The 15378-nt window shown below is 38.8% G+C and overlaps 1 protein-coding gene across 1 annotated transcript in view; it reads right to left on the bottom strand.

Annotated features, from left to right (window-relative positions):
• The window catches only part of LOC132401336 (protein eyes shut homolog), a 1222700-nt gene that overhangs the window by 631276 nt on the left and 576046 nt on the right, over nt 1-15378 (bottom strand). Inside the window, exon 15 of the mRNA XM_059983465.1 lies at nt 13738-13997. Coding sequence (XP_059839448.1) covers nt 13738-13997 — 260 coding nt within the window. The remainder of the gene's footprint in view (nt 1-13737; nt 13998-15378) is intronic.

A 15378-nucleotide genomic window follows, 5' to 3' on the forward strand; every position in this document is an offset into this window, starting at 1 on the left:
CTACTTGCTGTAAGACTCCTAGCCTTTCATCTGCTTCTTGGAATCACGGTATTTGTTCTGATTAGGTTTCTGCATCATGGAAAGTGTGTGGTCATGCACTTTGTTGGAAGAAATAAACTGACATACTAATATTTAGATGGGGAGAGAATTCAGAATGCCGAGATGCAAAGGGACTTGGGAGTCCTTGTGCCGAATACCCTGAAGGTTACCCCTCAGTTTCAGTCAGTGGTGAAAGTGGCGAATGCAATGTTGGCCTTCATTTCGAGAGGTATAGAATATAAGAGCAAGTATGTGATGTTGAGGCTCTATAAGGCACTTGTGAGACCACACTTGGAGTACTGTGTGCAGTTTTGGGCTCCTTATTTTAGAAAGGATATACTGACATTGGAGGGGGTTCAGAGAAGATTCATGAGAATGATTCCCAGAATGAAAGGGTTTCCATATGAGGAACATCTGGCAGCTGTTGGGCTGTATTCACTGGAGTTCAGAAGAATGAGGTGGGGGATCTCATTTAAACATTCCGAATGTAAAAGGCCTAAACAGATTAGATATGGCAAAGTTATTTCCCATGGTAGGGGAGTCTAGGACAAGAGGGCACAACTTCAGGAGTGATGGATGTGCATTTAGAGCAGAGATATGGAGAAATTACTTTAGTCAGAGAGTGGTAAATCTGTGGAATTGGTTGTCTCAAGTGGCTATGTAGGCCAGATCATTGGGTGAACTTAAGGCAGCGATAGATAGGTTCTTGATTAGCCAGGGAAACAAAGGGCATGGGGAGAAGGCAAGGGAGTGGGGATAACTGAAAGAATTGGATCAGCCCATGATTGAATGACAGGACAAACTCAATGGGCCAAATGGCCTAATCTGCTCCTATATCTTATGGTCACTTCCAGGCAGCTGATATCATTGGTGGTGATGAAACTCTCTCTTGGAGATAGTTATGGTTTGGTACTTTGCTGAATTCAATGTTACTTGTCAAGTGTCAGTCCATTTCTGATTGTTGTTCAGATCTTGCTGCATGTGGGTAGGGGCTGCTGAGGAGCTGTGGAGGAAATGGAACATTGGGCAACCATGTGTGAATATCCCTTCCTCTAACCTGATAAAGGAAAGAAGGGCAGAGGAAGTGAAGTAACTGCTGGATGCCTGGGATTCCATTTTACAAAATTCCTGCAACAGTATTCTGGAGCTGGGATGACAAAAAGGAATACCGCTTTTTGGGTGAGATTTTCTTTGCGCCATTGGAGTGTTTCTCAATGTTGTATCAATTGGCTTCAGTTTTACTTGGGTTTTTGATGTCATGCTCCATGAAAATCAAAACCAGTCACTCTCAGCTCACCAAGAATTTACATCTTTGCTCTATGTTTGAGCCAAGGCAGTAATGAGGCCTTGGAGTCCAACTGTTCTTGCAGAATCCAAACCAAGCACCAGACAGAATAGATAGAACCATGTCACTTGCTCATCAAATCTACTTAAATTGCATTGGTTTTCCATTGTTCCTCTGAGGGTATGGAAAAACAGTACTATTTCCTCAGATATTATACAACTATGACAAAGGAAAAGGGAATTTTTATTCAGTTTTTGAACATTTCTTACCATTGATCTAGATCACAGTTAACCAGCACCAGATGTCCATCCAGCCATCCAGAAATTCATAAGATTCAGTCCCAAAAATTTCTCCTTTATTTGGCTATCTTATCGGCAAATGTTTTGGAAGTGTTTCAGGATGGCATTAATTCTTGACCTAGTCATTGAAAGATTTTCCTGATGAAAGGTCTCTGCCCAAATTGCTGATTATTGTTCTCCTTGGATGCTGCTTGACATACTAAATTCCTTTTGGATTTTGTTGTGTTTTTCAAGATTTACAACAACTGCAGAACTCACACAAAAAAAAGAGGTATAGGAAGATAAACCAGTAGGCACACCACTTTTCATTTTTCAGTACTACAATCTATCCCAATAATACTTAAAGTTTAGGTTCAACTAAACTAGTTCAACTAGTTTAGATTCAACTGTTATTTTGTCTACAAATGTGTTGAATTTTAACCATTGCAAAAACTCCAAGAGTGTGAGCACCAATTACAGTTTCATGGCAACACTAGAGAATGATTTGATATCATCCTTACCAATAGAGCTTTCCTTATATAACCCCCTTAAATTCATCAGCAGAAATAAACAGAGATTCATGCCGAGAGATACCAGGTCTGTGAGCTATTGGTTCACAAATACAATTGGAAGTGTTGGTGAGGGAGTGCACATGATTCCTCCTGCAGCCAAAGGTGAACTGCAGTTCATCTCCACCAATGGAATGTTTTCTGGAGATAAAATTCAGAGCACTTGACTTCTTCTAATGTTTTGTTACCACTCACATCCTCCTGCCCATATCAAATCCCAAACCTAGTAACTGGCAGTTGCTAATATAGAACATAGAACAATACAGCACAGTACAGGCCCTTTGGCCACAATGTTGTGCCAACCCTCAAACCCTGCCTCCCATATTACCCTCCACTTCAAATTCCTCCATATACCTGTCTAGTAGTCTCTTAAATTTCACTAGTGTATCTGCCTCCACCACTAATTCAGGCAGTGCATTCCATGCACCAACCACTCTTTGAGTGAAAAACCTTCCTCCAATATCCCACTTGAACTTCCCTCCCCTTACCTTAAAGCCATGTCCTCTTGTATTGAGCAGCGGTGCCCTGGGGAAGAGGCGCTGGGTGTCCACTCTATCTATTCCTCTTAATATCTTGTATACTATATATATTGTTTACCTAAAGGTGCTCCCACACTAGTTCACTTTCAAGGATTGGATGTATGCACTTGGCATGCATTGAGAGCTATCTGCTGTTTTTGCCTTGTGCAACAATTCTCTTTTCTTTGCCCCTTTACCTCTCACAACCTTTTATCATACCATACCACGGACTAAACAAAAGCTTTTCTCTACATTCAACTGTTCTTTTCCTTCTCTTACACAGTCCAATCTATGGACCTGTGTCCTGACCCTTAGATCTTCTTGTCAAACAATGGATAAGATTACTGGTTGATACCTCCTATCATACTGGTCATTTCTTTCTATTGAAAAGCTCTCCTCAAATTGTCTTTGAGACTAATGCTTTCTCCAACTTCTGTTTAAGCTCTTTGCACACATAGATCCCCAACTGAATGGTTAACCTTGTGTTCCATATTCATATGCATCAACACACATTTGAAATGTCACTCTTTGAGTATTGACCAGTCAGGTCACTCCAAGATCTAAAGGTTTTTTCCATCTTTCCACCCATTAAATCTTTCCAGCATCAATTTTTTATTTGTAGATTTTGCATTCATTTTTTACTCATGAATTCTCTCTCAATGACTCAGAATGCATTTTTATAATAAAAACAGCTCTAGGTGTATAGTCAGGTTCAGCAGCAGCTCTGTGAACTCAGAATGACAGGGCTCAGAATTCAAAAGACTTGAGCAAAAGATCTACAGTGAAACTTCAGTATCTTCCGTTGTTGGGGGAATGTCGTACTTTCAGAAAAGATATGTTTTTCAAGATATATTAAAGCAAAATCCTATCTGCATCCTGAGCTGTATGGGAAAAGTCACACCTACAATTAGACCATAAGACCATAAGGCACAAGAGCTGAACTGGGATATTTGGTCTATCAGGTCTGCTCTGCCATTCCACCATGTCTAGTTTATAATCATCGTCAACCCCATTCTCCAGCCTTCTCCCCATAACCCTGACTAATCAAGAACCTATCAATCTCCACTTTAAATATAACTAGTGACTTGGCATTCACAGCCATCTGTGGCAATAAAATTCACAGATTCACTACTCTTTGGCTGAAGAAATTTCTCTTCATCTCTGTTCCAAATGGTTGTCACCCTTTTCTGAAACTGGCTCTAGACTACCATTCTACAGGAATATCCTCTCCAATTCCACTCCATCTAGGCCTTTCAATGAGATCCGCCCTCATTCTTCTGAACTACAGCACTTGCAAAAACAGAGCTAAACACTCATCAAACATTAACCCATTCATTCCTGGAATGATTCTCGTCAACCTCCTCTGGACTCTCTCTAATACCAGCTCATCTTTACTTAGATAAGGGCCCGGCAGCTGCTCACAATATTCCAAGCACGGTCTGAACAAAGTCTTAGTATTATATCCTTGCTTTATGTTCTAGTCCTCCCAAAATGAATGACAACCTTGTATTTGCCTTCCTCACAACCAACACAACCTGCAAGTTAACCTTTAAGGAATCCTGCACAAGGAATTCCAAGTCCTTTGCACACTTCATTTTTGAATTTTCTCCCTTTGCACTTTGCACTTCATTTTTGAATTTTCTCCGTTTAGAAAATAGTCTACACTTTTCCAGTGCCTTGTAAAATATTCAACACCCAACCATTTGTTCACATAAATGAGTATTTTAATCAATTTAACTGAGATTTTACTTGAGAATCAAATGCTCTTTTTTCCCACTGTAGAGCCCAAAAAACAGGGAAAATTGTAAAGAATGAAAAATGAAATTCAAAATTATTCATCCCCCTTTGCTCAGTACTGTTATGTACCCATGACACGTGACAGTGGTGTACTTGTCACGTGACAGGTGTTGAAGCTATACTGGACTTGAGGTAATGGTCTTGTGATGGTGGAGTGACGTCACTTTCCTGCCAGTAGAGTTCATGTGACAGTTTTTTTACACAGGGTATAAAAGGAGGACCCCTCCCTGTGAGGAGGGGCAGTTCATGGCTGGATTTGCATGTTGACTTCATGCCACTGCATGATTTAATATTATGACGCAGTGTGGTTGAAAGATGGAGTTTTATCTAATGCCTAAAGTTTAAAAGGTCAGTGCCAGCAGTTTCTTTATAATACCGCTAGTTGAGAATCAGTGGAGAGTGAAGATCGAAGTTCGGGAGTTAAAGGATCGAGGAAAGTCGATTTCGACCGTGAAACAGGTTCGACCTCGTTTGATCCTCATTCAGAAGGAATTTGTTGACTGTCCCCGTGTTAATCCCTGTGAATAGCAGAAAGGATTGGGAACAGTTTTGTAAAGGAAAGGTCAGTGCCTTTAAGCCGTTTCATTCTTCATCTTCCTAAATTCTTCGTGGGAAGTAGCTCGACTGGGAATCAAAGCAAGATGACGTGAAAGAGAATTTAAATCATCTTAAAAAGTCTCTCCCTTAAATGGACTGTAAGCATTTTGAACTTTTGCAATACTACTTTGAAGAACTGTTTTTGCAACATCGCTTTAAGCTTCATTGCTTTAGGAACTGCTTAAGCTGCCGCATAGCAGCTGATTTCCGGTTATGTTAGTGATTTGTTTACTTTTGGGGGTTTGTTTTTCAGTGTTTAATAAACGTTTTGTTTGTTATCAGAACCCTGCCTCACTCATATATTTATTGTTGCTGAGTCCGTAACAGTACTTAGTTGCTTTAGATTGTCCTCCTGCTGAAAGATGAACTTCCTTCTGAGTTTTAAGTTTTCTGGCAGAGGTTCTAATCCAGGATCACTCGGTATTTAGCAACATTCATCTTCCCATCAATCCTAACCAAATTTTCAGTCCCTGCTGTGCAAAAGCATCCCAATGACATGATGTCAACGGCACTATATTTTATCATAGGAATGCATGGACAATGTGTAGTATTAGATTTATGCCACACATACTGCTTATCATTGAGGCCAACAAATTCTACTTCAGTCTCATCTGACCATAGGACCTTCTTCCACATTTGTACAGTATCTTCTAAGTGTTGCTTTGCAAAGTCTTTACAGGGAAGCATGTGTTTTTTTTTTCTAGCCATAGTTTCTTCCTTCCCACCTTTCCATAGAAAAAATCTTCCAAGATTGTGGAGCCATGAAATTTTGCATCTCAGCATGATTGTTAGGATCACAGTAGCCTCGCTTTCAAGTTTCACTCTTGCTCGGCAACTAAGTTTAGAGAAATGGCCTGAACTGGGCAGTTTGACTGAGGTTTCATGATGGACTGTGCTGAGCTCTGGGGTATGCTCAGTGCCTTTGAGATGGTCTTGTACCCTTCCCCAAATGAGTGCTTCTTTTTTAACATTTCCCTGACATGTCCTGATTGCTCTTGTCTTCATCTTGGCTTGGTTTGTTGAAAATCGACCGTACTGTTAGACCTTGCAGAGAGAGTGGGTATTTATTCTTTTGAATTCATTGAAAAAAGTTCATCTTTCACCATTCTACATCAACAAATTAGGGGAGTTGATCAGGTAACTGCATCTGAGGAAAGTTAGTGTAGTAATTAAAAATGGGGCAAATACTTCTTCAGCCTCAAAATTTTGGTTTTAATTTTTAGTAAATTTTGGGCAGGTTTTGGATATTTTTCTTTTGATTTGACATGATGTACATTGTATTGTATATTAACTCAAAATCCTACTTCAATATATTTTAAATCTGGAAAATGAGACAGTAAAATGTGAGAGCAGTTGAGGAGGCTGAATACTTTTTTCAAGGCACTGTAATACTTCAAATTATCAGTGTAACAAAGGAAACATTTGGTCAGAGGAAAGAACAAAGTCACTTATATCCTTAACATGTTTAACAATGTGATTCTCTATCATATTTTTAGGACGCTGTATTCCTTCTACCAAAGACCATACACTTTCCTACAACATATACTATCTGCTATTTCTTTGTCCAGTCTCCTGTAAATGTTTCTGAAGATTCCCTGCTTCTTCAATACTACCTGCACCCTCATCTATCTTCATATTGTCTGCAAACTGGGCAGAAAGCCTTCAATTCCATCATCCATATCATTGACATGTAACATGAAAGGAAGCAATCCCATCACCGGCCCATGCAGAACACCACGAGTCAACACCAGCCAACCAGAAAAGGCCCCCCTTCATTCCCACTCTTTGTCTCCTGCCGGTCAGCCAATCTTCTATTCACGCTAGTATCTTTCCTGTAACACCATGGACTCTTAAATTGTTACACAACCTCATGTGCAGCACCTTGTCAAAAATCTTCTGAAAATCCGAATAAACAAAATCCACAGACTACTGATGAAGGGTTTCGGCCCGAAACGTCATCACTATCTCCTCCTGTAGATGCTGTCTGGTCTGCTGAGTTCTGCCAGCATTTTGTGTTTTTATTAAAATCCACTGACTCTCCTTTGTCTATCCTATTTGTTACTTCCACAAAGAATTCCAACAACCACATCAGGCAAGGTTTCCCCAAAAGGAATGCATACTGATTTTGAACAATTTCATCAAGTTCCTCTAATTACCTCAAAACCTCATCCATAGTAATGGACTCCAACACCTTCCCAACCACAAAAGTCAAGTTAAGTGGCCTATCATTTCCTCTGACAGTGGAATCCCCGGAGCAGACTGTGGAGCGTAGAAGGTTGAGGGGGGACTTGATAGAGGTATTTAAAATTATGAGGGGGATAGATAGAGTTGACGCGGATAGGCTTTTTCCATTGAGAGTAGGGGAAATTCAAACAAGAGGACATGAGTTGAGAGTTGGGAGGCAAAAGTTTAGGGGTAACACGAGGGGGAGCTTCTTTACTCAGAGAGTGAGTAGCTGTGTGGAACAAGCTTCCGGTAGAAGTGGTAGAGGCAGGCTCGATTTTGTCATTAAAAAAAAATTGGATAGGTATATGGACAGGAAAGAAATGGAGGGTTATGGATTGAATGCATGTCAGTGGGACTTGGTGAGAGTAAGCGTTCGGCATGGACTAGAAGGGCCGAGATGGCCTGTTTCTGTGCTGTAATTGTTACATGGTTATAAAGACCACCAATCAGTATATAAAAAGACAAACAGTGCAAATAAAAAAATTAATACCAAGAATATGAGTTTTAAAGAGTCCTTTGAAGTGATCTTGTAGGTTGGATAATCAGTTCAGAGTTGTGGTGAGTGAACTTATCCACACTGCTTTAGGGGTCTGATGGCTGTAGGGTACCAACTGTTCCGGACTCTGGTGGTGTGTTGGACTTTAGGCTACTGTACTTCCTACCCAGCGAGAAGAGTGCAAGGCCTTGATGGGTGGCATTGCTTTGTGTCTCTTTTGTTGCTATTGACCTGCTTTGCACAAAATTTACAGTGGGGTCTTACATCTTACAATTTACATTTATGCATTGTACATTTGAAGTGAATACATTTCACCTTGTTTCTTCTTGGGGTTGTGAAAGGCAACTGATGACTTCTTAAATGATTTTTCAATCACTAAGTTGCTTCTGCATCTTCATCAACACATTTTTGTGGCTACATCCAGTAGTGGATGGTTCCACAGACATTGAACAGGAGCTTTTTTGTGCTGTTGAATGAGGAATAAATATGAGGACTGGTCACTGGAAAGCTTCATCTTCTCTTCCTTGAATAGTGCCCTTAGAATCTTATGTCCACTGAGTTTTGCTTGAACATGTGGAATTCACTGAGAGAAGATGGAGCAGTCTCAGTACAATATGGAAACATTGGCTTGAATTATGTACTTTTTTTAGGCTTTTGAGAGAATTATTTAATAAAGAGGTGCTCACGAAAGGTACTTAGATGGATACTTGAATAGGAAAAGTATAGAGGGACCTAACACAGGCCAATTGGATTAGTGCAGTTAGGTATCACAGTAGCATGAATGAGTTGGGCGAGAAAGTCTGTTTCTGTGTTGTGTAATCTTCTGATTGCAGGACAATTGTGCAAAGACTGTGACATTCCTACAACATTCTTGGGTCAGTGGTCAGCAATATTTTCTACAGATGACATGGATTGCTGTAATGAGGAGAATTCATCTTTATTTTGGCTCCAGGTGCATTGCCTCTCTTGCATGGTCTGCAGAAGAAAGTGGTCTCCTTGAATGGAATAACTTCACTCACATGAACTCTGAATTGATTTCACCAGCTATTGATTCCCTTTCAAGGCCTCTACAATGCACGTTCTTGGTATTTATTCATTCTTTTTTTTTTGCAAGGTTTGACTTCTATTGCACATTGGTTGTTTGTCAGTCTTCGTGTGTAGTTTATCATTGATTTCTCTTTTCTACTGTGAATGCCTGCAATAAAATTAATCTCAAGGTTGTATATGGTGATAGATACATACTTTGGTAATAAATTTACATTGAACTTTGTATTTCAGCTTTGCAACCACGGGAATCATGGGCTGAAAAATCTCATCAAGCGTCTGAAAGACAGGCCAGACCAAGTGTCTGTATAATGTATTATAAAGGAGATTTGCTTTAGTTATTCATTAAAATACAGCACGAAATTGGCCCTTATGGCCCTTCCAGTGGGCTACCCAGCCAACCCCGATTTAGCCCTAACCTAGTCGTGGAACAACTTACGAAGACCTATTAAATGGCATGTCTGTGGACCATGGAAGGAAACTGGAATACCCGGTGAACCACACCCATTCTACAGGAAGGACATACAGACCCCTTAGAGAAGACATTGGAATTAATCTTTGAACTCTGATGCCTCAAGTGGTAATAGTGCTGTACTAACCACTGTACTGCTTTACTACCCCTAGCACACTGAAATTGGCAGGGGTGGAATAGGCTGAAATTATTGACTTGTAACTACAGTTGGGTTTGGCATGAGAATCACTCTTTCCCCTAAAAAAAAGAATCTCCCATCACCAATGTCTAATCCAGCTAAAGAGGAGTGAATAGTCACAAACCAGCACATCTCTGTGCAACTTTCACTATCAGTGGAGGAGTTCCCATGAAATCTGTCACTGAAGGCTCTCTAACAATTTGAAAAATAAATTGCGTGAGGGAGTGTATTGCAAACAGTTTTGAAATGCTTTCCTGAACAGTTGGCACAAATGTAATGTTCTGAGTGGCTATTTTCTGTCTAGCAACCTTCAACAGTTACATCAGATTCAAGGGATGAAAAGAAAATTATTGTCATCAGCTTAAACAGGAGTTTGGTACGTTCAGCTTCATTAATAGGTGACTTTAAGATCTGCGCACAATGGTCTATGCCATCACGTTTTTACCATTAATTACTCTCTGATAACCTTGATAACCCAATGGAAAATAGATGAAGGTAACACAAACAACCTCTGATAACCCAATGGAAAATAGATGAAGGTAACACAAACAACTAAATTAACAATTTCTTTCCCCCACTCTCAATTAATGCCCTTTAAAGCTGGTTTTATTTCAGACTAATGAAGAATCCAATTTTATCTTTTCAATTGCCTCTGAAATAAATTTAAGTTTTACATTTAAAATAAAACTGTAAAGTTCAACCAACATGTTTTACAGACTGAAAATATTTTTCACTTTCAAGTAGATTAATTCATTGTGGGTGGTCTGGGAACATCAAATTGTATGAAACTCAAAAATGTGCTTCTTTGCATAAATGTACTTAGCTATTGCACAGTGGGAAATTGTGATGATTAACTGTTGATAGGTCTGATGCTCTGCAAAAATTGCGTAGAAAATAGTTTTATAGTGGATGTGATCATTTTAGTCTGAGAGACATCTGGAAACTCCCATTACAAAATGCAATGACCTCGGAGCCCTTAGTGCCTGGAGAATAATGTGAGTTTGTGGTAAAACTGCATAGATGTCTTGGCAAGCTCTTTTCCTGAAGATATTATCTGAGCAATGATAATTGCATCCCTGATGAGATGAATAGCCTAAATGGAAATGACAAAAAATAAGAAAACAATGCCCAAACTAACTCATATATAAATGTGCGTCATTATAGTACAAACAGACATAATGCAATTCTTACCAAGAGCACAAAGTGTATTTGCTGCCAATTTCAAAAATCCTTTGAAAATTAAATTGTATTCATGCAATACATGATGTACTCTACTTAGGATATGAATTGGACAATTTAATGAAAAGTTTATAGCTATTTAGTATTACTCCAAAATGCCACGGCTTCACTATGAGCAGTGGACTGCAAACATTTAAATTCTCTTTTCCCAGGTTGGGCTAATTTATTTTGTTGTTTGGATTCTATATCATACTACAAAATTAAATTCAAAATTCAAAGTAAATTTTTTATTAGAGTACATACATGTTATCACATACAACCTTGAGAATCTTTTTCTGTGGGCATACTTACCTAATCTATAAAACAGTAACTGTAAACAAACAGTGCAAATGCAAATATAAATAAATAGTGAACATGAAATAACAATATAACAGAGTCCTTAAATGTGTGTAGCTATACCCTATTATTCAAGAGCCTGATGGTTGAGAGGTGGTGTGAGTCCTGAGTCAATTGGACCTTCTACCTGATGGAAGAAGTGAGAAAAAAGCATGGTCTGGGTGGTGAGCAGCTTTGATGATGGATGCTGCCTTTCTACAGCAACATTTCATGTAGTTGCGCTCAATGTTTGGGAGGGTTTTTGCCCATGGGGTACTGGGCCGAATCCACTACATTTCAATAAGAATTTCCACTCAAATGCATTGGTGTCCCCATACCAGGGTGTGATGCAGCCAGCCAGCACACATTTTACTACATATCTATCGGAGTTTGCCAAAGTTTTTGATAATATGTCAAACCTTCACAGATTCCTGAGGAAGTAGAGGCTCTGTCATGCTTTTATATGATGGGTCTGGAATCATAGGGAGGATGGCAATGTAGCTTTGCAGTTGGTGATCATAATTTATGACACCTACTGAGAACATGTTGGACAGACAAAAATAACAAATTGTACAGGGTAAATATAATGATAAAAAGTCAAGTTGCAGTTTCAAAAAGAGCACTTATCTGCATGCTGTTGATGAAAAAATCTGATAGCGATGAAAGTGACACAGAACTGAGTAGCATTAAGATCTACTATGTGAAAACTAACAATAGACAAGCAATATGGCTACACCAAAAGTGAACAACAAATTACTTAAAATGGAATTGGACACTGGCTTAACAGTTTCAGCCATTCACAAAATACTTGAACAGCATTTCAAAGATACTGAGTGGAAGTCTGTAGGTATCCAAATAAGAACTTGTTCTGGAGAAAAGATAACTCCTGTGGGAATGATAATCATAACCATGAAATACAACAACCAACAAGCCACATTGGGTCGTATATGATAAAAACAGTATTGTGCGGATGTGATTGGCTGAGACTGGGGAACTTTACATCGTTTGCACACCACATCCACAGTAATAGAGCCAACTGATAGCAAATTGAGAGAGGTACTGTATGAAGTGCTTTAGAAAGGTAACTGCATCTATGCTGTACATCATGAATCATTGCTCAAAAGAGAGGAAACAGGTGTTAGTGCCAAACTCTGTGCCTCTGGTTGGAAAGCATATAGGACCAAGGAAGAACCACGAAGCTCAGAGGAATCATGAAAGTGACGAATGCAGCTGTCCGACTACAACATTTCCTGTAGGTAACATGTCTGAGAAAGCTTCTGATATGTTAATTAAGTAGAAGATGGCGAAATGTAGCTGGGTTTAAAGCTGGAAGTTCAAGGAGTTTTAGGAAAGTTGCAAGTGTTCACTTTGGTGAGTATAACAAACCAGAATCCACATTGCATTCATAAAGGCTATTGCATGAACTTCAAGTGGGAGACAAAAAGCTGCTTCTAACACTAGATGCAAAGGCCAAAGCCCAGACGGATGAATGGAAAGCCAAAAGGAAAGAAGTCAGTGGAGATACAAAAACAAAGGATTCCTCAGATGATGTTGTCAAAGAGGAAAACAAGAGGAGAAATCAGATAGTAAAGGAAGCAATAGAAGGATTATTAAGAGAATATTCCAGTGAACTAAATGTACCTTCCCTAGATAGAGATCGACATAAGACCATTAGATATAGGAACAGAATTAGGGTATTAGGTCCATCAAGTCTGCTCTGCCATTTCATCATGGCTGATCCATTTTCCCTCTCAGCCCTAATCCCCTTCATGCTCTGACTAATTAAGAAACTATCAACCTCTGCCTTAAATATACTTAACTATATGACTAAAGAAATTCCTCTTCATCTACATTCTAAAAGAACACTCCTCTATTTTGAGGCGGTGTCTTCTAGTCTTAGACTCTCCAGTCATAGGAAACATCTTCTCTACATCCGCTCTATCAAGGCCTTTCAACACTTGATAGATTTCAATGAAGTCACACCTCACTCTTCTGATTTCTAGTGAGTACAAGTCCTGACAATCAAACAGTCTTCATATGACAAGGCTTTCATTCCCAAAATCATTTTCATGAACCTCCGTTGAACTCTCTTCAATCTCAGCACATCCTGCACATTAGGAAATCCTGCACAAGGACTCCCAAGTCCCTTTATGTCTCAGTTTTTTTTGGTATTTTTTTCTCCATTTAAAAAATAGTCATCCCTTTTATTTCTTCTACCAAAGTGGATGAGCCTACACTTCCAAAACACTGTATTCCTTCTGCCACTTCTTTGGCCATTCTCCTAATCCAGGTCCTTCTGTAGCCTTTCTTCTTCCTCAAACTATCTGCCACTCCAACTATTTTCATATTGTCTGCAGTGGATGAGTGCTGGAATCTATGAGGGGTTAATGTTAAAGTTGGGAAAAAATAGAAAAGGATTATTGTAAATGTGTTCTTCATGCTAAGAACTAACTTAAAGTTGTAAGTCCTGTTTCAATCTTCTATGACTCTATGATATCTGAACATGGTATTTTATTTGTCTACTTTATCTGGAACAGAAATACCATTTCCTGTATTCTGTTTTCTTTTATACTAAATTGTTTACTGTATGAATGGAAAGATTTATCTGGAAGGTGCATGATATAAAGCTTTTCACTGTATCTCAGTACCTGTGACAATAACAAAACAATTCCGATATCTCTTACCTGGCTGACAGATGCAGAGAGCTGTCCCATTGCTTTGAGTAATGCAGGTGGAAAAATTACTGCATGGGTTGTTGTGGGAAGCACATGGATCATACATGAGTTCACATAATTCACCAGTGAAGAATGGAGGGCAAATGCATTCAAACATTCCAGGGACTGCAGGCTCAAGGCAGGTGGCATTGTTCTGGCAGGGATTGCAATCGCATTCATTTACATCCTCTGTGCAATGTGATCCTTGCCATCCTGGATTACATATACATCTACAAAAATATTAAACAAAAAGTTAATAGGTTAAAAGATTAATGGATAATGAACAGCTGTATTGCAATTCATCATGCTATCTCAACTCTGTGTTCAAAGTTAACAGTAAAGTTATTATTTAACTATGTATGTTTTATGTCACCATACAAACCTTGCCTTGTATTTACTTGCAGGCATTTATGGGAAAATAAAGATATAAAACTATACATTGCAGCAACTGACAAACATCCAGTGTGTGAATGAGGACAAATTGTGATAAATAGCTAATAAAAATGTAAATGAATAAGTCCAAGAACATAAGTAGTAGATTCCACAAAAGTGAGTCTATGGGTTGTAGAGTTAGTTCAGTGTTGAGGTAAGTGAATTTAACCATGCTACATCTCTCTACCTAATTTGAGATGGGCAGATTATAACTTTCTCCCATTGGGTATGAACCTGGTAGAAGGAATTGCTTATTATGAAACCTTCCAATAAGCCTTGTTTCCTTGATATTTCCCTGCAGACTTACTTTTCATTTGAAAATTTATTCATTTCCCTTCTGGAAGTTAAGCTTGAATCTTTCTTTACTGCTCAATGCATCCCTAATCACAACAACTTTCTGATTAAAAATCATTTCCCATTGGTTGCTTGCTAATTGGTAATTGATAGTTTTCTAATTGCACTTGCCTTTTTATGCTAGCTAGTTCAGCTGTTGTCTCACAGAACCAGTGACCCAGGTTCCATCCTGACCCCTGGTGCTATCTGTGTGGAGATTGCATCACTTCTCTGTGACTATAAGGGCTTTTTAAAATTTAGAGATCCAACACAGAAACAAGCACTTGAGCCCAATGGACCCACCCCACCTATTACACCCATGTGACCAATTAATCTACAAACCTATATGTCTTTGGAATGTGTAAGGTAACTGGAGTACCCAGAGGTAACCTATTGGTTCAACAGGTGCTCCAATTTCTGCTCACATTACAAAATGTGTTGGTTGATAGACTGATTGATTATTGTAAATTAAGATGAATTTGAAGATGAATGGTATCACTGGTGGGGGGGGGGGGGATATGGAAGGCTTAGTGTAAAAACAAGTACTTGATGATAAGACATCTTTATTTTGTAATTTACTTTTTTATTGAAGTTCATCATCAAACATTTCCATAAGATGTATTTCAGATATTGTACATATATATATAATCATATATATCACAAATCTCCACAAAGTATTTATCTGAGGTATACACATAGAAAAGAGTGGAAAGAAAAAAAACAAGCAAGAGGAAAGAAATATGTACAAGTAGGGAGTGATTTGTTTTTACAACAGTTTCATTGATTTGTGAGAATAAAATCAGGCCTATGAGGCATTATGTAGTTAAACTATTTTTCCCAGTATGA

Source organism: Hypanus sabinus, chromosome 10, assembly GCF_030144855.1.
Source record: "Hypanus sabinus isolate sHypSab1 chromosome 10, sHypSab1.hap1, whole genome shotgun sequence".
Classification (NCBI taxonomy): Eukaryota; Metazoa; Chordata; class Chondrichthyes; order Myliobatiformes; family Dasyatidae; genus Hypanus; species Hypanus sabinus.